Raw genomic sequence first — 21,996 nt, 5'->3', positions numbered from 1 at the left:
CTGAAAGCATGACATGTTTTACACATAAAAGTTGAGGCATCCTTGTTCCCATTAAGTTCCTCACATATATGCATACCTGGAACCAACAGCAAAAGACCTGGAGGACTTGTTATAATTTATCACATATGTCAGTGCACTATAATCAAAAATTAAATTCAAGAAAGGAATCACTTAAAGACATCTGTTTGTCTATAACTTTAAAGGCACTGACCCCTCTTTTTCTTTCTTGGCAGGTGTTTCTTCTGAGAGGTTTCACAAAACTGGAACCCTTCAGGGGGCTGCTGGAACCCTCCTGCCCCCTCCCCGCAATGCCACCCCACAGCAATTCCCCTTTTAAAAGATTATATCACACAGTGAGCCTTCATTTAGCAAAGGCTTCTACATCTAAACATATTAACAAACTGGTCTGCAGGGTCACTACTCCCGTAGAGGAAACAGATCCATGTATCTCTCTGTGAATGCACTAAAGGCACAGATATCTTCAATTTGGAAATGTAAACCATGCATAAAGGTATAGTACTGGAAAAAGTGGAACCAAACAAGCAGAACCACTGCAAATGACGGTGTTGCTACAACATTCTGGAGTGTCTTCACTGACTGCTCAAACTTCTCTTTAGCGACACTCGTGAAAAAGACAGATTACTGTATATCACTGAATGAGGTTGGTTGGGATTTACTTATTACTCTTTTCAAACAGTTGAGCCCTGCAGAGAGAAAAAGCAGTTTTGTAATTGCTGACCCCAAGAAAATATTTTATTATAATTGTAAAGGTCATCTTGACCTTATTAGCATTACATCAACAGCAGGAGAAAAATCATAACAATAATATAATAAATAGCAGTTAACAGGGCCAGGTATTTTCCTAGGTGTTTTATGTATATAAACACATTTAATCTTCAAAACTACCCTATTGGGTGAAGGAGGTGGGGCAACTCTACGAGCCAAGTGCTAATACTATCCCATTGCACAAATGAAGAAATTGAGGCACAGGGAGGCTAATTAACTTTCCCAAGATCACACAGCTAAGTGAAGAGCTAAGTGAAGAGGCCAGGATGTGAACCCAGCCATCTCGCCCCTAAGTCTGAACTCTTGGGCACTATGCTTATTGCCTCTCGTAAGTCTTCAACACAGCATTTGGTCACATTAAAATCATTAGGGTTCCCCCTCTTTGGAAATCATTCAATTCCACTGGGTTTCTTTAAGATTATTTACCATCTTAATGTGTTTTCCATGAATTAGAAGATTTTGAATAAAAGTTTAAAAGGTTTTCACTTCTCCCCATCTGAAGTGAAATAAAATGAAAGTATCTACTCTTTTAAGAGAACGTTTCTTCAACAAGGACAAATACAGAAGAAGAGGGGAGCCCTGGCTGGGTGGCTGAGGTTAGAGTGTTGGCCTGCACTCTGAAGGGTCCTGGGTTAGATTCCCAGTCAAGGGCAAGCACCTGGGTTGCAGGTTTGATCTTGGTTGGTTGGGGAGTATGTGGGAAGCAACCAACCAATGTGTCTCTCTCACATCAATGTTTCTCTCTCTCTCTCTCTCTCTCTCTCTCTCTCTCTCTCTCTCTCTTCCCCTCCCTCCCTCCCTTCTTCTACTCTCTTTAAAACTAAATGGAAAAAACATCCTCAGGTGAGAATCAACCAAAAATAAACAAAGACAAGAACCAAGGTCTCATCATCTCACTGGTAACAGTTACATCACAGCTTTGTCATGGCTGCTATGAAATTCAGACTTAAGTCTCAAGTTCAAATATTATAGTGTCTTTAACTAGACTTTGCAAAATTTTATGGAAAAATATATATTTCCCTCTCCTTCTTTATAACTTAATATTTATACCCATTTTGCTTTTGTCTTATTTTACCTATGCTTTCATTGTTAAAAGTCTCCAAGGCTATTAGAGAGAAGATACATTATAAAGATTTCATCTTCATCATTAAAAAGAGTCCAAGAATGATCTATACCACATCTTGATTCATTAGAAGGCTACATCTCAGGAAATGAAACTTTATGAGTACCCTTCACATTTCAATAATACACATATAGAAGAAGCACATGCCTATGGTAAAAAGGAAGGAAAAAGAAAAATAAAGATGATTATCCAAGACCATATGCCTGAAGAAAAAGAACAGAGCAGAGAGATTTGAGAAGGAAATTAGTCTTCAGAAAGTCAGTTATCAACAGATCTCCACTAGCTTGCATCTGGGAGCTGTTGGTCACCCGCACACCATCCAGAGATGAACTACAGAGAAGGAGCCTGGTGCTGAGAAGAAGCTGGAATTCTAGATCTGATTCAACCTCTGAGTGCTGTCTCTTTATTTCTCTGTGTCTGCTTTCTCATATGCAAAATGAAGGGGTTGGGGGGGAAAACACGAGTGCCATCTGGTTCTAACATTTTATGACTTCTGAGATGGAATCTAAGAAATGAAAGAGGTGCAAATCCAGAGTCACCCTTCGTTCACATGCGACTTGTAGAATCTCCTAAGGGGTGTGTAAAGCGGAGGAGTAAGCGAGACAATCTGCTGGGAGCAAGAGGAAACTATCTGAATGTCCATTTATAGTTATTTTTACCACAAAAGGTAAAAAAGGCCACTTATGTCAACACCAGCACCCTCGTTTGGGCTCACATGTTAAATGACCCCTTTCCCATATGTTCAGTTTATTTATAGAAGAATGTCATGTATATGGTATAAAAAACAAAACCTTTAATTAATGAGGTGGGAAGTGACCACAAAAACATATTGCACCATTCAGAGGTGTTATCTCATGACAGAATACAAAGAATAATTGTCTTACAGATGATTAACACTTTTTCTTTTACATATATACAAGTTGTTCTAAATTTCCTGACCTACTCTGTGACCATAAGTGGCTGCCAGTAATATGTTACCTGGCAGATTTTTTTTTTTTTTAAATAGGCTTACTTACTCAGACCCTTTAAGGTAAAGATGAGGTTTTAAGAAATGCAAGAAAATAACTGCTTTTTGGAAAGAAGCTAATATTATGGAGAAAGCAAATGTGCTTTTGTAGTTACAGAGAATTTAGAAATAACTTTCTAATCTATTAAAAATTTTCAATGAATGTAAAGAGCTTTATATTTCAACACTTCCATCCTTATTAATACAAACTGTGTAATATATTTTCTGAGAACTTAACAGTATCAGGGAACTTAGACATTTACCAGAAATTTTAACCAAAATTTTTGTATAACTGGTAGAAGTTTTGAAAATGGAAATTGCTGGTTAATAAATTTAGTCAATAATGTACTTTAGCCATTTATATCAATATACCTTTATGAGGTAACTATTTTTTTTTTTTTTTAGCTATTTTAACATTTAAAACCAAATATCAAAATAAATTGAATGTAGGACCAGATTTTCAAATTGTTTTATTACAAAGTGTTCAGCAAGATTTTTTAAATGATGACACAAATTCATCCACATGTAATACACCCATGAACTGTTTAAATAAAAATGCATGTATGGAGGGCATATGCTCAGTAAGAACTTGGATACCTATAGGTAAATCAGTGGTAAGCACTCCAGCATCTTTGTTTTTCCCCCAAGCTTGCAAAAAGTAACAACTTTCAGAATAATTTATTACTTAATCATTGCTTCCAATACAATAAATGTTTTTAAATCAAAGGATTTCCTGGATGGCTACCCAGAGAAAAATAATCCCTTATATAACTATATCTAGTTAGAAGCAGAAATTTACAAGTTACTTCTGCCTCATCAAATTCAACATGTAAAAGATTTCCTCCCACCCATCATACCTAAGAACATGTCTTGTTTTCCTAATTATAAAAGTATACTGCATGCTCAATATTTTTTTAAAAACAAGCTATAAAACGATATAAGTAGAAAGTGAAAAATCATCTATAATCCCTCTCATCCTCAGAGAGACATGTACTATTTTTAAAACAGTTACTTCCTCACTCAAGGTATCACAGTCACTTCTCCACAGAACACTGACTACATACACGCGTTTCATGGCTACAAACTACTTCAATATACAAATATATCAAATTTTATTTAGCCCAAATATCACAGTAAAGGATATTTATATTATTTCCAATTTGTTTAGTATTATAAAAGATCAGTGTTTTGGTTTTTCTTTTTAAGGAAACACAAAATAAAAGGGTCTCTCTTTAGTTGGTGTACCCAACAGATATAAGTAAATGCTTATGGCTTACGTCAATGTTCAGGACTATTCCACATGCCATCGGAACAGTCTTTTCTTATAAATACCCAAACTGAAGTGAATTCTCAAATAGTCTCTTGTTTTGGAGGTTCAGAAATGGGACTAGATTTTTTGCTGGGACTAGAAATAGTATTTGGCCCTCTGGTTAAGTGTAAAACAAACTAATTCCATTCAAAATATTCCTCCTATAAATACCCAAACTGAACTCTGTTCTGGAGTTGTTTTTAAACTCTTGCATATATTTTTCACATAAAGAAACAAGGTACTTTCTTAAAAACAGAAAGATCATAAAGATTTATATTCATAATTCTAATTTAGAAATTAATTTAAAAATTACATATAGTTCATTAATGCTGCAAAACCATACTGACTATGTTTTCACTTAACACCCCCCCTCAATCCTGTTCAGAATGATCGGTGACTTAAAATATGAATTAAAGAAACTTCGTTAACAAGATAGAATATTTTCTGCTTTTGTGTCAAACAGTTAATATTTTAAAATAATAATAGAGTAGAAATAATTCTCTATTAGGTAATCATCCAAGTTAACTATATATTATCATCTTTTATAAAAAGCCCTTAATTTTCTATTTAATTCAAGCTTTAAAAAATAAAAATCAGGGGGCAGGGTAGGGAGGAGGGTGTCTAGTGGGGGAAAGGAGAAACATCTGCAACAAAAATAAATTAATAAAAAAGAAAAAATATCAATTAAGGTTTAATTTTTTTTTTAATGTACTATCCAGGGGCTAATTTTAAATCCTGCGTCCATCTGAAACAGTCAGTAATTTAGGCCTCCAGAACACTGGTAACTGTCGCAATACAGCCCACCCACCTGGGGGAAATAAGAGTTTATCTGGATGACTCTGGTTTACCAGCACAACCTTTCCTTTCTTTCTGAGAGAGCTCCGCCTCTGATTCTTTCAAGTTTCTTCAATGTTCTCGGGAGTTTTCTTCAGCAAAAGAAAAATGATACTTTTTAATATATGTAAAAAAAAAAGTTAAATATTAAAATAGGGGATTTTGTTATATTATGAAAATATACAACCTACTCATTCACTTCTGCTGAAAGTAAAATTACATGCTTTCTCCTTTCTGAATACCAGTTATCTAAATAGAAAGGAGCCAGGCACTCACAGTTACCTGGCGCATTTTCAACCTCCTCCCCTACCTGGCTACAACCTCCCTACCTGGCCCTGGCCAGGCTGCAGAATGGCTGTAAGTCAGCACAGGTGACTGACATGTTTACATCAGATAACATGGAGCACAGTGGGCAGCATGCAGTCAAGCTCCAAGCTGAGGACAGAACGACAGAGGGGTGACAACACTCAGCCTTTAAAAAGCAAACACACAGGCTCGTAACTATGCACTCCGGTGGATGACACGTTACATTTTCTGAACAGTTTCATTTGAATCATGCATAGGTCAAGTCAAGTAAGAAGTGGTGAGACTGTATAACCAACTGCATATTCTTGCACATTCTTGATTAGGAATCAACCTGGCAACAGGTACCAAGAGCCTTAATGTATTTGTACCTCAGACCAAGTAATTCCCCAAAAGGGGAATCTGTTCTAAGGAAATCACCCAAAATAAGAAGTTTTATACAGGGAGGTGTTGCTAGTAGCATTATTTATAGTAGCAAAAGCTTGGAACCATATAGCGATTATTAAAAGTTCATTAGACTCTTAGGCAGTCATTAAAAATTAACATTGTGAAGAATAAATAGGTATGAGGAAATATAAAGATAGTATAATCTCAAAGAGACTTCAAAAAAGATATTGGAAAGGTACACACCAAAACATTCATACTGACTGCTCCAAATGATTATGGTAATTCTTCACTATATTTGTCACTGTTTTTCAAGTTTTTCATACAAGAAATTTACCCCCTCCACACACACACACATACGTGTCTCTCCTCTGTACTTATTAGAACTTAAATTCCACTGAAACCATGAATGTTTCTAGTTCATCTAAATAAACATAAGAAAAAAATTTCACATAACAGAATAAAAATATTCACTATGAGCTATTTACTGGGTCAAATCTTGACTGGCATGATTTAAATTTATAAATATCTGATGTCAAAACTCCAAGAGAAAAGTAAGACAAAGGGCCCTGGCCGGTTTGTCTCAGCGGTTAGAGCATCGGCCTGCGGTCCTGAGAGGCCTGGGTTCGGTTCCCCCTAAGGGCATGTACCTCGGTTGCAGTCTATCCCCGGCCCTGGTCGGTTGTGCGGGTGGCAACTACTCAATGTGTCCCTTTCACATCGATGTTTCTCTCTCTCTGTTCCTCTCTCTCCCTCCCACTCTACCTGAACAAAAAATGGAAAAATGTCCTCCAGTGAGGATAAAAAAAAAAAAGTAAGACAAAGGGGTACACTAGCTTCTCCTAACCTTTATTGCTATTATTATTATTAAAATGTCTCTTAACTTTGCTCCTGCTCTCCTACTTTGGCTCAATATGCCAAAAAAAAAAAAGCCTTATGGGCTTGTCATAATTGTTCCTGGACAATTATTTCTATGCCAAAGCATTTGAACTTTTCACCTATGTGCAAGCAGAATCTAATTTATGAATAGGTTATGTGCCAAATGTTCATTTGTAAGATGACTACTTGTTTCTATGGGGAAATACATTCCAAGTTGGGTTCTATGAGGGAAGGGTCAACTGAAAGTTTTTTCTCAGGTTTCTGGGCATAGAAGAAAGCTAGAGCAAATGTTCTGAAAGGTAAAGCTGATTAGTAGCACAGTGAGACAGGTAATTCGGGAGCGTGGAAACTTAAGAAGTCAGGACCAACTTGTGAAAGATACATGAACACACCAGACACCTGAGAGTGTGGGAGAGTGGGAGGGCCACACGGTCAGGTGGCAGGAGGATTACTAAGGAAATTCAAGAGGGTCCATAAAGAAATTAACTTCCTGCTTGTTTAGATCAGTGTCTTCGAATTTTTAAGACTATGGATGTCTTAGTCAGCAAGGCTTCTACCACATTCACACCTGGTTACCCCAGAAACAAAGGATAATGACTGTGTATTTTGGGGGAACAGGGGGATTCCATATAGTTATGCAAAATAAAATGTAAATATAAATGTTTCTATTTATAATATTATATATAAACTAAGTTATCAATACACACTAAAAACAGATTTTAGGCAGACCACTCAAAACCAATAGAACACTTAGAAAACGCTAAATATACACATATCAGTCTTCAAAATTATTTAATTCCTAATAAATATAGAATGAACTTTATCTTTAAAAATAAATTGTGAAGGTCATGCCACGGAAAGGAATGACTTCAAGAAAGGACTGAGCTCCCAAGTTCTATAGATTAGGACAAAATGCACAGAGACTGGAGAGACCATGAAATGGATACTTCCAAGGCCAAGCACCTAGCCACCTGAGTCAAGAGGAACAAAGATGAGTGAGCAAGGTGCAGAGTCCTGTTCTCCTACCTGGTCTGCTGCTGCCTTTGGCCATTCTGTGCACTTTACATCCAGCTGCTATCCAGCTGCTGTTACCTGGATGCATGAACCAGTGACATGTTCAAGGAAAAGTGTGTCTGGATCAATTTCCACATCACATGCCATTATTTCTTATTTACCAATGTTGTATAAACTAATTTGCATTACAGAAATATGCATGTAGCAGAAAAGACAACATAAGCATTCGTTTTCTACAGCAGATTCAAATTTGTAAGGGGGTTTTACAAACCCTGATTTTTTTCCTTTTGTCCGGTCTAAACCACCTGAAAGCTTCCTCAAGAATAACAAAATGTAGGAATCTGACATGAGACATTTTGGATGCACAAACCTAAAAAAGCAGAGCAAAGCAGGGCAATTGCTAGTACACAGGGCACCTTTGTACACATTCTAAAATGAGTTTCCTCTGTGCAGGCAAATAACAAAAGGGGCACCTGTCTCTGGCTAACACAGCCCTTGCCATGGTGTGCAAGTGGCAACACTGATTTCAGCCCCACCTGCCCCTCCCACTGGACAATCTCGGTGCAGGCCATGTGCTATGGCATGCCACAGAGGTCATTCCTGGATTGATTAATATGGAATACCTTTCTGAAAGTCCAGGGTGAGGTAAGAAAACCAAGCATGTTTCTTACAATTAGAAATAACAATAAACTCCGAATGTTCAGGTGTTGCAACTTGCAGATATGATTTTAATCCAAGCCTAAGGGAAATAATGCAAACAGAAGTAATTTCAGTAGGAATACCTGCAAAACAAGGTAAATGCATACAACTGTAAAAATACAAGGTGGAAAGCATAATGGCACGTGAAGAAAATTTGGCTGTTCCCTGAAAATGCCACAGGCCCTTTAACAGGAAACCCTTTCCCCATAAGGGTAGTATCCACCATGGCCACACCTTCGGGGTAAGGGGAAACCAAAAATAAACCATTCCACCCCTGGGGAACTGCTGCTCCATTTATTTTACCACGGGGTAAAAAAAATTTCAAGCTGTGAGTTTGGTTTAAAATGACCTTGGTCTATAGCAGCCCTAGCTGCCTGACAGCACACTCTTCTATAAAGAGTCTCCAACCCTTCAGAAGTGCGTTCATAGTCTTCACATGATTCACTTGGTGACTTTCCTCTCTGACCCTTCTCACTACATTCACAAGGCAAAGGTCTTGCATGTTGCTGTAAACATAGCTCTTTCTTTGAGGTTAGCTCACAGTTACCCCACACCTCTTACCACCAACTTGCAGCAAGGTTTCCCCCACTCTAATGCATTGCACAACCTGTTCAGCAAAATGCTCTTAAATTCTCAGCTCAATCTTAGTAAAAATAAATTTCACATGGTGATGGTGGAAGGGCTCATGGTCCACCCGTTGAGCACTAATGGCCTACAGTTCGTAGAATCCCAGCTCCATTGATTCATTCAACAATCTTTCTTGGGCGCCTACTACATATAAATACTGTTCTAGGTACAAGAATTAGGCAGTAAATAAGACAAAGTCTCGGCTGCTGTGGAACTCAGCATCCTGGCTGGGGAGATCAATAATAAATATGTAAACAACTCAGTTTCCGAGTATTAAATGCCACAGAGAAAATAAAAGAATAATATGAGAATGAAGGGGCTACTTTAGATGAGGAGATCAGAGAGGCCATGAAAGGCAACTCTTTTAGCTGAGGGACTAAAATGACAAGCAAGGGCCAGCAACTCAAAGAACATTCCAGACAAAGAGGGAAATAAAGGCAGAAGCTCTGTGGCTGCTCTGAGCTGGCTTGTTTAAGGAACAGAAAAAGAGGAAGTCACAAAGAGAGCCCTAAGGGCTGAGAGCCCAGAGGGAAACAGAGGCCAGGCCAGGAAGCCCTCTTCAGCCACAGAGGAGAGTCTGGGTTTTACTGGAATGGTACAGAAGCCTCTGGCAGGTTTGCACTGAAGTGGCGGGATATTTACATCTCAGAAAGATCATTCTCCACCACTGTAGCGGATTTGGATGGAAACAGGGTAAGGGTGAATACAGGGAGACCCGCAAACCACTGCAGTGTTCTAGAAAAAATAATTTAAATGGGAGAAGTATGAAAATGGGGGGGGGGGTCAAAAAGAAAAGTGCTGATGAAAAGGGAGGAATCAAGTTTGGTTCCTGGTTTTTGAGCGCCTGAGAAGATGGTATTTACTGAGATGGGGAAGAAACTGGTCGAGGGCATGACAGGAGGTAGGCTGGAGGAGCAGGGAGGAAATTCCAGAGTCCTGTTTGGAACCCACATCTGAGATGCCTATTAGGTATTCAAGTGAAGACTGTGCGTTGAGAAATTCAATCTAGAGCCTGGTAGGGAAGTCAGAGTTGAAGACGAGTGTCTCACGCATCAGCATAAAGCCAGAATTCTATACATTCTTCTACAGAAGAAGACCCTGGACAGAATTCTGGGGCATTCCGACATTCTGAGATTGGATAAAGAGGAGAAACCTGAGAAGGCACTTAAGACAGAGTGGCTCCTGAGGCAGAAGAAAACAAGAAAAGATAACACAGGATCATTCCTGGATTTAGAAACATGAACGTCACCAGTTATGCTGACAAGAGCAGCTTCCAAGAGTGGTGAGGATCAAAGCTAAGACTGTAGTATGATACAGAGTGTCAGATGAAGGGAGGACAGCAACTATAGACACAAGAGGCCACAGCTTTAGACAAGACTTCTCAATGTTTGCTACAGAAAGGAACACAGTAACAGAGTGCACAGAGCAACAGTGAGAGATGTGATGTCAAAGGCAAGTTTTTGTCCTTGCGGCTGTTTATCTGGTTTGTCTCCCAGAAGGGAGATCCCAGGGCAGCAATTGCTGTCCAACAGAAAGTGCTACAAAGACGAAAACAGTCTATGTCCACACATCTGACACAACAGCCATCACTCACACGCGGCTACTGAGCACTTGATATGTGATTGAATCTGAAGATTTAATTTTAATTAAATGAAATTTGAATAGCCAGGTGTGACTAGAAGCTCCCAAACCACAGTGGAGCCCTTCCAGTCAGTTTGCAGGCTGATGGATTCCACTGTCCAGAAGTCAGGCTGGGTAGCAGGAAGAGGATGACTTTTATGGGTAATATTCTCTAGAGCTCTCAAGATTACCAGCAGCTCAGGGAAGGCAAAGAGACAAAACTCTAGAACAGTGGTTCTCAACCTGTGGGTCGCAACCCCTTTGGGGGTCAAACAACCTTTTCACAGGGGTCGCGCAAGACCATTGGAAAACACATATTTCCGATGGTGATTCATAACAGTAGCAAAATTACAGTTATGAAGTAGCAACGAAAATGATTTTATGGTTGGGGGTCACCACAACACGAGGAACTGTATTAAAGGGTTGCGACATTAGGAAGGTTTAGAACCACTGCTCCAGAGGGAAGTTTAAGGAAAGGGAAAGTAAGAAATAGTTTGAAAGAGCAGAGAACATGCTAAGTGGGAATAGTAAAAATTGCAGGGTTGAGTACCACTTGCGAGTTATGGTCCATTTAACGCGGCCCTTGTCAAACTTTTTAAGTTTTTCTCTGGCAAACATCAGCTATGGGCCCTTTCAATTCTGGCCTCAAACTACCTTTTCAACCATCTCTTTACATTCCCCATAATTTACTTCTGGGGTTTTCAGTCTTCTTGGTTGCAGAACCTTTCTGTCCAGTATCCAGTATATATATGTTCCCCAGGATATAAAACAGTACATATTTGGTGAGAAGAAGAGGAAGAGGGAAGAGGGGGTAGGAGGAGAGAAGGAAGAAGAAGAGAAAATACAGAAAGAGAAGCAGGGAAAGGGGAAGAGGAGGAGGAGGAGGAGGAAGTAGAGGGGAGGAAGACAAAAGGAGCTGCTCTGGATGAGGCTGAGGTTGGGGCTCAATCCCCTCACCAGCTCAGCCCCTCCTCGCAGCCTCTGAGGCATCTCCAAGGAACCCCAGGATCTGAAACCTAAGATTTACCCTAGCCAGGGCTTCTCAAAACTGGAATGTGTTTACAAATTACCTGTCTTGTTGAAATGAACATTCTGCTCCAGATGTTCAGAGCCCACAGTTCTGCATGTCTAACAAGCTGCTGGGTAATGGCTGATGCCACCGTTCTGTGGATTATAGTTTGAGTGAGTGGCCATACCAGATCACTTACCATTTTCCACTCACTCTTGCCAGTGTGGACCCTGTGGCCACATGTGCCTTTCCCTGCCTTCCTCAACTGGAAGATTCTACTCCAACCTCAAGGCTCCTTCTGAACCCATCTCCAAAAGTCCCAGGAGAAGTCATCATAATCCAGTCCCTACCTCTGTCTCCTACTACTCTCCCCATTCCTCACTCTGCTCCAGCCACACCCTGCCGTTTCCTAAACACACCAAGCCAGCACCAGCCTCAGGGCCTTTGCACCACCTGTTCCTTCTGCCCCTCATGTGCTTCCCCCAGATATCCTCATGTTCAACCCCCTTGTCTGTTATCCCCCTACTCAAATGTCTTCTTCATGAGGTTTATACTCTGACCACCCTATTTAATGCCCCCATCATTCTTGATACACTAATTATTTATACAAGGTGGGGCAAAAGTAGGTTTACAGTTGTGAGTATACAAAACAAGTTTATTCTAGTATTCTTATTTTTAAATTATTGTATTAGTTTTTCATATGAAAAACTATAAACCTACTTTTGCACCATGCTGTACATATATTTATTTCCCTTGCACTTACAAACAACTTGAGGGCAGGGTGTATAATATATTCATTTTGCATCCCAAGCATCTTGCACAGATTCCTTTACATTTAAAAAGAGTAAAATATCAAATCAATAGCTGACATAACTTGCAACTCTTGAATCTGCATTAAATTAAATGAATCTAAACATCGCAACAACCAGATCACTAGTGGAAGTATTAAAAATATAAAAAGATTTTCACAAGACGAAAGTAGAAATTAAGGCAAGGGCACAAAGACAATTCTAAAATGATTAATATATAACTCAAAGGTGCACAAGGATGCGAAGTGCAATGGTGACTTTATATCTATGAACCAGAAAAAGGTAATTCATTTAAAATGTTAAAAAAAAAAAAAAGACAGCTAATGTTTACTAAGAACTTAGCACATACCAGCAACTTTTTAGATATTTTACAAGTACTAACTTATTTAATCCACATATCGAACTACCATAATAGGTACTATTATTATCTTCTTTCATTAAAAAAGTGGGGGGGCTGGCCCGTGTGGCTCGGTTGTTTGGGCACCAAAGGTTGCTGGTTCAATTCCTAGTCAGGACACATGCCCAGACTGTGGGCTCAATTACCTGGTAGGTGTGTGCAAGAGGCAGCTGATGGATGTTACTCTTTGGCATCGATGCTTCTCTCTCTCTTTCCCTCTCTTTTTCTCTCTCTATATAAATCAATAAAAAATATTTTTTCAAAATTTTAGCCATTTATTTTTTAAACATGTTTTTATTGATTTTAAAGAGAAAGTAAGGGAAAGGGAGAGACAGAGACAGAAACAACGAAGAGAGAGAAACAGCGATTGGCTGCTTCCTGCACATCCCCCACAAGGCCATTGAGCCCACAACCCAGGCATGTGTCCTGATCCGGAATCAAACCAGCAACCTCTCCGTGCATGGGACGACACTCAACCAACTTAGCCACACTACAGGGCAATAAAAATATTTTTTTAAAAAGGAACTGAGAAAGATAAGCTAAATGACTTGCCCAAGGTCACACAACCAGTGTGGCACCAGAGCCTGAGATCTTAACCACTACAGAGAAGTGAAAACTACAGAGACTTACTTTTAATGGAAAGCCTTATCTTTAGGTAGGTTACTGTTTTAAAACTCCCTACAACACTTTTCATGAATAAATTATACACACACACACACATAGAGAGACAGATATATGTAGATATATAGAGATATATGCACTCTCTTCCTACATGCTTTGAACATAAGCAATGACTTCTTTTCTGTAAAGAATGCACATTCTTTTGAGTAATGTGATGAAGTCAGTCACCTTCCAGCTCCATCCTTCCAAGGACATGAATCATCCCTTTGACTAGCATATTCACTACCCCAGTTAGTCACTTAGGAGCCATCTCGGTTATCAGATCAGGAGAGAGAGAGAGTGAAAGAGAGAGAGAGAGAGAGAGAGAGAGATGCACCATATTCATATTCACGTAACTTTTATTACAGTATATTGTTATAACTGCCCTATTTTATTATTGGTTACTGTTGTTAATCTCTTAGTGTGACTCATTTATAAATTAAATAGTACATATTGGGCCTGGTACTACCGTGGTTTCAGGCATCCACTGGAGGTCCTGGAATGTAATCCCCGTGGAGAACAGGGGACTACTGTAACCTGTCTGTCAAAGCTTTTCAGACTAAGGAAAGGAAAGATCTCAAAGAAATAAATAATTCACAGGCATGCCCAGGCAGCACAGCTCAATGATGAAGGGCACAGGTTTGAATCACACCTCCTAGAGCACTGTAATCTCAGCAGGTAATTAGCTCAACCTGCGTTATGTTCCTACTGTGCAGTATTCTTCCTGGCTCCTGTGTGTTCTTCCCCACTTCCCACCCCACAGCACCCCGCCTTATTCTTGCAATAGTTCTTAACTGGGTTCCCTGACCCCCTAAGTGGTCCATGGATAGAGCTCAGGAGATTCATAAACTTAATAGTATATATCCTACATACTATTTTCACTATCCATTCAAAAGCACTATTAAGAAGGGGTCCACAGCCTTCACCAGACTTTCATAGGGGTCTGTGGCAAAAAAAGGAAATGTGGATAAAAGACAGGGAAATAACCTAGGAGGTTATTTTTTAACAGAAAAAGGGAAATAAATCTGGTTAGAATTGGTGAGGTCACAATGGAAAGGAAGAGATGAAGTCAAAGAAAATACCTAGGTATTCCTCAATAAAACAGCACCTTGCACCTTCCTTCTACCTCTAACCTAAAAAGAGAAGCTGCCTCTGCTTCCACGCCTTCACTCCTTAGATCTGTAAGCTTACACACACACACACACACACACAACCACTATCTGAAAAAGTACATCCATGAGCACTGTGATCTCTGAAGCATCCAATTCTGCTGGCCAATTTCTCCTGCGTTCCATTTCTTCTTCCTCATTCCTTCCTTCGAAGACCTACTTACCCCCATGGCTTACCAATCCTGCACGAGCAGTTCTCAATTCTCCAGTCCCATCCTAACCGTGCTCCTGAGTTTTAATGCCACCTCCCAGCACCCACGGGTGGGCAACGTCACTACAACATCCTGTGGACCTTTAATATCACTTAATAACATGGTAAAGACAGAATCTCAGGACTTACTGCAGACCTGAGTCAGAATCAGCATTTTTAAAATGTCCCCGGGATGAATACAAACACTAAATTGTAAGAAACACTTTCTAGTGCTTATTAATATGCTACCAGCCTAAATGCATCTGAAGTTGATGATTTCTAGGTGCCAATTACTGAATTCTTATTATGTGCTAACTGCAGTACTAGGCCTTAAATATATAACCTTACTTAACCCTCAAAATAATCCTGTGGCCCTGGCCGGTTTGGCTCAGCGGTTAGAGCGTCGGCCTGCGGTCTGGAGAGACCAGGGTTCGGTTCCCGCTAAGGGCATGTACCTCGGTTGCAGTTTGTCCCCGGCCCTGGTTGGCCGTACGGGTGGCAACTACTCGATGTGTCCCTTTCACATCGATGTTTCTCTCTCTCTCTCTCCCTCCTGCTCTATCTGAACAAAGAATGAAAAAGTGTCCTTGGGTGAGGATAAAAAAATAATAATAATAATAATCCTGTGAGGCAACCACCATCATCTCCATTTTAAGAGTGAGCGCATTGGGGCTCAAGCAGATTAAGTCATCTATCTCCTTAAAGAGCTCATACATGATGGAGACAGGATTTGAACCTTATCTGTCTGACCACAAAACATTTTGTCAAAATTCACCAATTCATTTCAACTCCAAAATTTACATTTCAAAGAGTATGTTGGCAGAATTAATTACTCTGGTTGACTGTATTTTTTAATCAACTTAAGATAGATTTTGTTTGCCCTGCCATGTGCATCATTCCCAATACTCAAGTTCATTCTACAGTATTTGAGAAGAAATGTATTCTGTTCTCAGGCTATCACCCCAAATTGTAGGGGTTATTAAACTATTGCCCTGATGATAAATTCTGTGTATGTCCACTTGGCATTATTCTGTCCTCTAAAAAGGGCAGAAAAAAATAGTGTGAGCCTAGCTCTTGAATGGATGATTAGTTGGGTTCCATTCATTCAATGAGTTTCATCTACTGTCCAGCTAATTATTTCAATTACCTTATTGTGCTCTATTCAGTTAATATTTCATAGTCATATATTTCATTTATTAAACCTGGTTTTCTTTTCTTTTCCAGTGCTCAAATATCAATCCACAAACCTAAAAGAGATCACTATTTCTCCAATATAGTAGGTATCTATTTCAAGTCCCAGACCTTATTGAGAATGTAACAAAAGCTATGAATCCTCTACACAGAAAACCACACATTCACCAAAACACACAAAATGTGGCACACAACACCAAGATAAATAACTCAGCTCTATTAGAAGGACACACACCTGCCCGATATGCCTGTCTAGGCCTTCTCCCTTCTTTGGAAACGGTTCCTCCTCCAACTCTAACAGAAGCTGCCACCTTTTTACCACTGCTCAGTCCAGGGAGTGGCCACAAATGACCAAAGGCAACCCAGTCAAAATCCTTCCACAGGATTTTTACAATGGAATCAGAGACAGAAAGTCCGTTTTGGGGGCAGAAAGTACAAAATGTGAAATTCAGGGACCATTAGTTCCCTGCTCTGTGGAGGAAATCTGTCAGCTATGAGAAAGAATAAAGCCAAAAGGACAGAAAGCCCTGGCCGGGTAGCTAAGTTGGTTACAGCATCATCCTGATAAGCAAAGAGTTCGGATTTGATCCCCATCAGGGCACCAGTACACATATAACAGTCAACCAATGAGTGCATAAATAAGTGGAACGACATGATGTTTCTCCTCTTCTCTCTCCATTTCTAAAAAAAAGGACAGAAAAGTCCCAATAGCACTCAAGTACCTGGTTCCAATGGTTTGGGAAGCCCAGTCCCATTCCTGTCCTTCTCCTGGTTTGTTTACCAATCCTAACCTCCTCAGTGATAGACCTCCAAAACTCTTTGACTCTTTTAAATTTTGCCTAAACTCATTGGTGTTTCTATGGCTTGCAACCAAAAGATCCTAATATTAATAATGGCTAGCCTTCTAAATACTCCTTTAAACAAGTTTTATGTTTTTTCAATTTTTGTCTTCCCCTAGATATTTAAATGGGCTTTTAAAATATGATTTCTAAAAGGTACACATTTCATTCTGTATAAAAATCTTTTAGAGTATCTGTTTAAAACTACTCTTGGCTCAGATGATTCTTCATGCTCCACACACTATTAAAATATAAATTTAAGAAGCTCTCTGCCTGATCATTTTTAGTTTAATTCCAAATGTAACAAGACAAAATTGTCTTCTTAAATTGTCTTTTTCTTTATGTATTCAATTATATTCTCTGCTTAAAATACTTAAAAATTGGCAGTGATCCATTCTCTGATGGGTATTTTAAATTGGAAAGCAGTAACACATCAAATTAACCACATAAAGTCAGTGTTATTCTGATTGAGAAGTATAGCCACAATGGATTAGAAAATTCCTATTTTAGTTGCAATCAAAAAGACTGACTTAAAAGACTGCAATGCAGTCCAACGACACTCAATCCAACAAACTGTTAGTTCACTATTTCGCCCAGTCACCAAGATTTCCTTCCCTCTTGTCATGGCCTTGAAAACTCTCTGAATGCTGCTGATTGGCAAGGTTACAACAGTAATGACTTTTGTGTTATATACTATTACTATTCCTAGTCTGTGCATCCTAATACATAATGCTATGAACCTAGTAGACTCTAAAAAGAGTTGAATCTTGAAGTTAGAAAAAAACTTGGAAATCATCCGGTCCAATCACCTTACTTCACAGGTGCAAACACTGATGCAAAAAGTAGTTAACATGCCCAAGATCAATAGAATTAGAGAAAGAATTAGTACACAGATCCAATGAGCATATTACCATTATATGCAGAAGGTTCTCAATCACCAGAAGATGCTTACATGATAAAATACATATACAGTTCACCTTCAGTGCTCCAAAAGTATGGTTATTTCTAAATGTCCTTAAAACAAATCCAAAATAATTTTAAAAGCATAAATTTGCTATATTCCTGACAAATCTTTTCCTATTAATTATCACATTAGAAATGTAGAAAAAGGCTCTTGATTTGAATGATCTATTCCTTCTCTGCTATGCTTTCTCAGATGTCCCCATTTGTATACAACACTATGTTTGCTCCTTCTTAATAATACTGACATATTTATTCTCATATTATAATGTAGACTTTGGTGCACACAAGGTCATATAAAAACATTGATCTAATATTAGTCTTTGTCACCTAAACTGAAATCAACGAGAAACACGTCATCTAAGTGCTTAGATTTCATCTTCACATAAACTTCATTTCTTTTTGTTCAAAAGTGATAAAAAAATTGACATTTTGAAAAAGAAGGCTGTGAAAAGATTTTTCTTATGTCAACTGACAGCCCTCAAAAATACTCGAACAAAAATATGAGGGGCATTTTTGCACAGTGGCTGGCACTTTTCTGTTCCTAATATGAATTTGCTGAATGAATAGCATGATTACAATACGTACTATGGAAACTTGACTCCTCTGGATAACTAAATGTAGAATGACTAACTTTTCTTGGAAGCCAAAAAGTAAATAAATAACACAAAATGTACTACATGTAAATTATACATTACTTTTATAAGCCTTAGGTAGTTTCAAAGTATTTCTAATTAGCAAAAAAAACTAAAACAAATGTAGCAATTCATAAATATAAGGTAGCAACATAAGTGGTTACAGTAAAACATGCACAGTTACGAGATTTTAAAAGTAAATTGGAATTCAGACTAATTCCCAGAGGCCACATTCTGTTTTAACAACATACTGTTGACACTAATTTACTATATTAAACCCTCATACATAAGCACTCTATTAAACAAAATATCAGAACTCCACGGGAGATAAAAGCACCCATAAATATGGAACTAACAACATATTTAATGTCTTTTTAAAAAAGAAACAACATAGATAATAAATAAAAAAGTTTAACAGAATTAAACCTTACTCTAAACTGAACACGCAGGAAAATTTTCATTTTATTTACTGTAATGAAATATTAGTTTTTTGTGCAGATTTAATGTATGCTGTTGTGAAAACTTACATTCCTAATTACCAAAAAAAAAAAGTTCTTAGGAAGGTAAAATGAACTTCAATAGATCAGGCATTAGGCTGATAGAAATAATAATTTCTCAGCCTTAAACAATAGTCACTCCTGCAAACACAATCAACCTGATACTGTTTCAAGTTTTCCCCAGCTTGGGAAATACAAATACAAACACCATGCTTTTGAGCCATTTTAAACAACTTCATTAAATTCCAAATGTTCTTTAAAAAACCTACGTGGTTTTCTGTCATTTCTATTATGCTGAAAAGGGCACACAGATATACATAGAAATCAAACGTGCGGAAAGCAATCTTACACTTTCCCCCAGATGCTGACTGACTGCAGTGAGTAAGGTCATGGTCAAAATTCACAGGCTCACTTAAACTTTCATGGCTAACAGCTCCTATCTATCATGTTTCCTGATCCTAAGGAGATTAAAACTGCAGGAGTTTCTCGCAGTTGAAATCACCAGGAGGCTATTTCAAACCCTCAAACCGCAGTCCGCAGAGCCCGCAGCGGCGCATCTTCCATCACCTCTGGCTGTCCGTTAAGCTAACCTTTCCAAGCTTTCTCCTACAGGCTTTTAAAGAAACCTTCAAAAGGGGCGCAGTCGACTCGAAACGGCCTTCCATCGCGCACGCGGAGACCCCCTCCTGCGGTCATCCCCAGGCCGCCCTTCCGCAGTCGGTGACTTCGGCCTGGTTCCCAAGGTGGGGGAGGAGGTGTGGGGAGGAAGCCTCCCCGCGGAGCAGCTCCCCAGCCCGCACAGCAGCAGGGCGATGCGGAAGAGGGGCTGAGGAGATGCTAAACCCCAGTGTCATATTTACATTGGCTTTTTCTTTATCCAAAAGAGTCCTTGTCGCCAATAATATCGTTTTTAAAGGTGAATAAAAAAAGACTTAAGCACTAAAGCTGCTGTTCAAATCTCCCCAATCTCCAGTATTCTCACCCCATTACCCCGCAGGGAGGCTCTAGAGACGCTCCTACCTCCCTACCTCGGACAGGTACACCTGCTGGCCGGCAGAGCACCGGGAGCCCCCGCCGCGCCCCGCAGAAGGGCGCGATGGCCAGGACTCCGACCCCAGCAGCCCCCGCCGAGGCTGACAGCCAAGGGGAGCCGTGCCCGAGCAAACTTCCCAGTTCCCAGGCTGCGGAGAGACACCGTCGGGCGAAGGGACGGGGGATGACACTGGTAGCGTCCGCTGAGCTCAAATGCAGATGGGATCCCCCGTCCTGCATCCGGACCTAGGTTCAAAGTGGGTCCAAGTGGCGCCCGGCGGCCCAGTGGAGAGGGCGTGCGCCCGACGATGGGGGCTCTGAGGCACCGCGGCGGGAGGGCAGCCCCGGAGGGCGAGCAGCCGGAGGGCTAGGGTCCCGCTCGGGCTCCCCTCCCGGCAGCAGCTGCAGGAGGAGGAGGAGGGGAGTGAAGAAGAGGAAGAGGAGGAGGAGGAGGAGGAAAGGGACTGCTGCCGCAGCCCGAGCCCTTACCGAGTGGTTTACCCCCCACATCAGGACGCTGAGCAGCGGATCGCTGACCCGAAACAGCTTCACTTTCTGCGCTACGAAATGCTTCTTCTTAGTCTTGTCTTGCTCCCCTGAGCACGGAGGACCCCCGGTTGCCGGGGGTCGCCATGGCCGCCGCCTCTGTCCCTCCACCTTCGCACTCCCAGGCCGGGGACCCTCCCTCTCTATTCGCCAGCCAGGGGAGGCAGCCGCATCCCACCCGCGGCTGCCCCGGTGCGCCTGTCCCGCTCCGCCCCCTGCCGTGCTGGGCTCTGCTCCGCTTGCTCGGCCCGCTCGGCGTGGCTGGGGAGGGAGGCTGCGCTCTGCTCGCGCCCCGGCAGGGATCCTGCGTCCTCCGCGGCTCCGCGCTCAGCCCGCGGCTGGACCAGGCGCGCCGCGAGCGGCTTCCGCGTTGGGCGCCGGCGTCATGACGCAGGGGGCGGGCCGGCAGCAGCTGCGGCGCGGCCAGGAGCGGGGGGGCGCGGGGCGCGGGGCGCGGGGCGCGGGGCCGTTAAGCTGAGCCCTGCCGCTCCGGTTCCACTGCGCTGCGGCCCTGTGCGCCGCCGGGCTCGGGTGGCCGCTCCTGGCCTGCGGAGGAGGCCGCGGGATGGGCGTGCGGCGCGGGGCGAGTGAGGAGGACTCCCGCAAGGCAGCCCCTTCTCCCAAGGGAGAAAAGGGAAAGAGAGGAACCCCCAGAAGCGGAGGTTAGGAGGAGGAAGGAGGCTCAGGGAACCGCCGCTTACCGGTGCCAAGGGTCAGGAGAGCTGGTGAGACCCGAAATGCTGCGTGCAGACCAAGGCTTCCCTAGCACCAAGTAAGGACCCGGGAACGTCTTTGGCCACCTCCCCAAGTGGCCCTTAAATGAACTTAACTCCTTTATGCCTTTAATCAAGAGCCCTTTGGGGTCTTCAAGTCGTGCAGAAGGAAGACGCCCGCCTCACAGCCTGAGCTGCCATCCTCCTCCTCCGCCCTCCCAGACAAGACCCTGGATTCCTTGGTTTGGCCAGAAAAATCGTGCCCTAACCTGCGCCTTCTACTTCAAATCCTCCAGCATATTCCTTACATCCCTTTTTTTTTTTTTATTCCACGAACCTTCTTCCACAAAAATCTATTGTCTTCATCCACATTCACCTAAATTTAGCCCTTCTTAATGCTGGCAGTACCTGGCCCATCTCAGGAAAGCTGCTCAAGTCATCCTGTTCTCTGTATTTACTCTGATTCATCCCACTGGGCAAACATGTTACCTATTGTCATTATTACTCCACCTAAATACAGTGGAGACTTACTGTTCTTGGTACATGCTTAGTTCTGTCAGGGAGACAAGGGAGACAGACCCTTATCCCTTAAGGACCTTAGTCTGATGGGGGTGGGGAGTCACAGTTCATGTGGTCACCTTCGTTTGCTCCTCTTTTTTGTTTGTTCTTAAAACATAAGGGTCGCCCCAAAGTCCTCTTGTTCTTTCCCAGTTCATTGTATTGTCCAAAACGATATCTGCTCCCCTAGCATCAACCATCACTACT

The 21,996-nt window shown here is 41.2% G+C and overlaps 1 protein-coding gene and 1 long non-coding RNA gene across 2 annotated transcripts in view; both read right to left on the bottom strand.

Annotated features, from left to right (window-relative positions):
- LOC118619818 overlaps positions 1-7,906 on the bottom strand; it is a 55,470-nt gene extending 47,564 nt beyond the window's left edge. Inside the window, exons 1-2 of the long non-coding RNA XR_004957328.1 lie at positions 7,651-7,906; positions 5,033-5,150 (exon numbers count right to left, since the gene is read on the bottom strand). This is a non-coding gene — a long non-coding RNA (uncharacterized LOC118619818). The remainder of the gene's footprint in view (positions 1-5,032; positions 5,151-7,650) is intronic.
- PIP4K2A (phosphatidylinositol-5-phosphate 4-kinase type 2 alpha) overlaps positions 1-20,621 on the bottom strand; it is a 160,263-nt gene extending 139,642 nt beyond the window's left edge. Inside the window, 2 exon segments of the mRNA XM_036246572.1 lie at positions 20,462-20,569; positions 20,571-20,621. Coding sequence (XP_036102465.1) covers positions 20,462-20,569; positions 20,571-20,606 — 144 coding nt within the window. The 5' untranslated portion in view covers positions 20,607-20,621.
- Positions 20,622-21,996: the final 1,375 nt, after the last annotated feature.

The sequence above is a fragment of the Molossus molossus genome, unplaced genomic scaffold (assembly GCF_014108415.1).
Source record: "Molossus molossus isolate mMolMol1 unplaced genomic scaffold, mMolMol1.p scaffold_m16_p_1, whole genome shotgun sequence".
In the NCBI taxonomy this organism is placed as follows: domain Eukaryota; kingdom Metazoa; phylum Chordata; class Mammalia; order Chiroptera; family Molossidae; genus Molossus; species Molossus molossus.
This window is presented reverse-complemented; position numbering and strand designations above follow the sequence as displayed.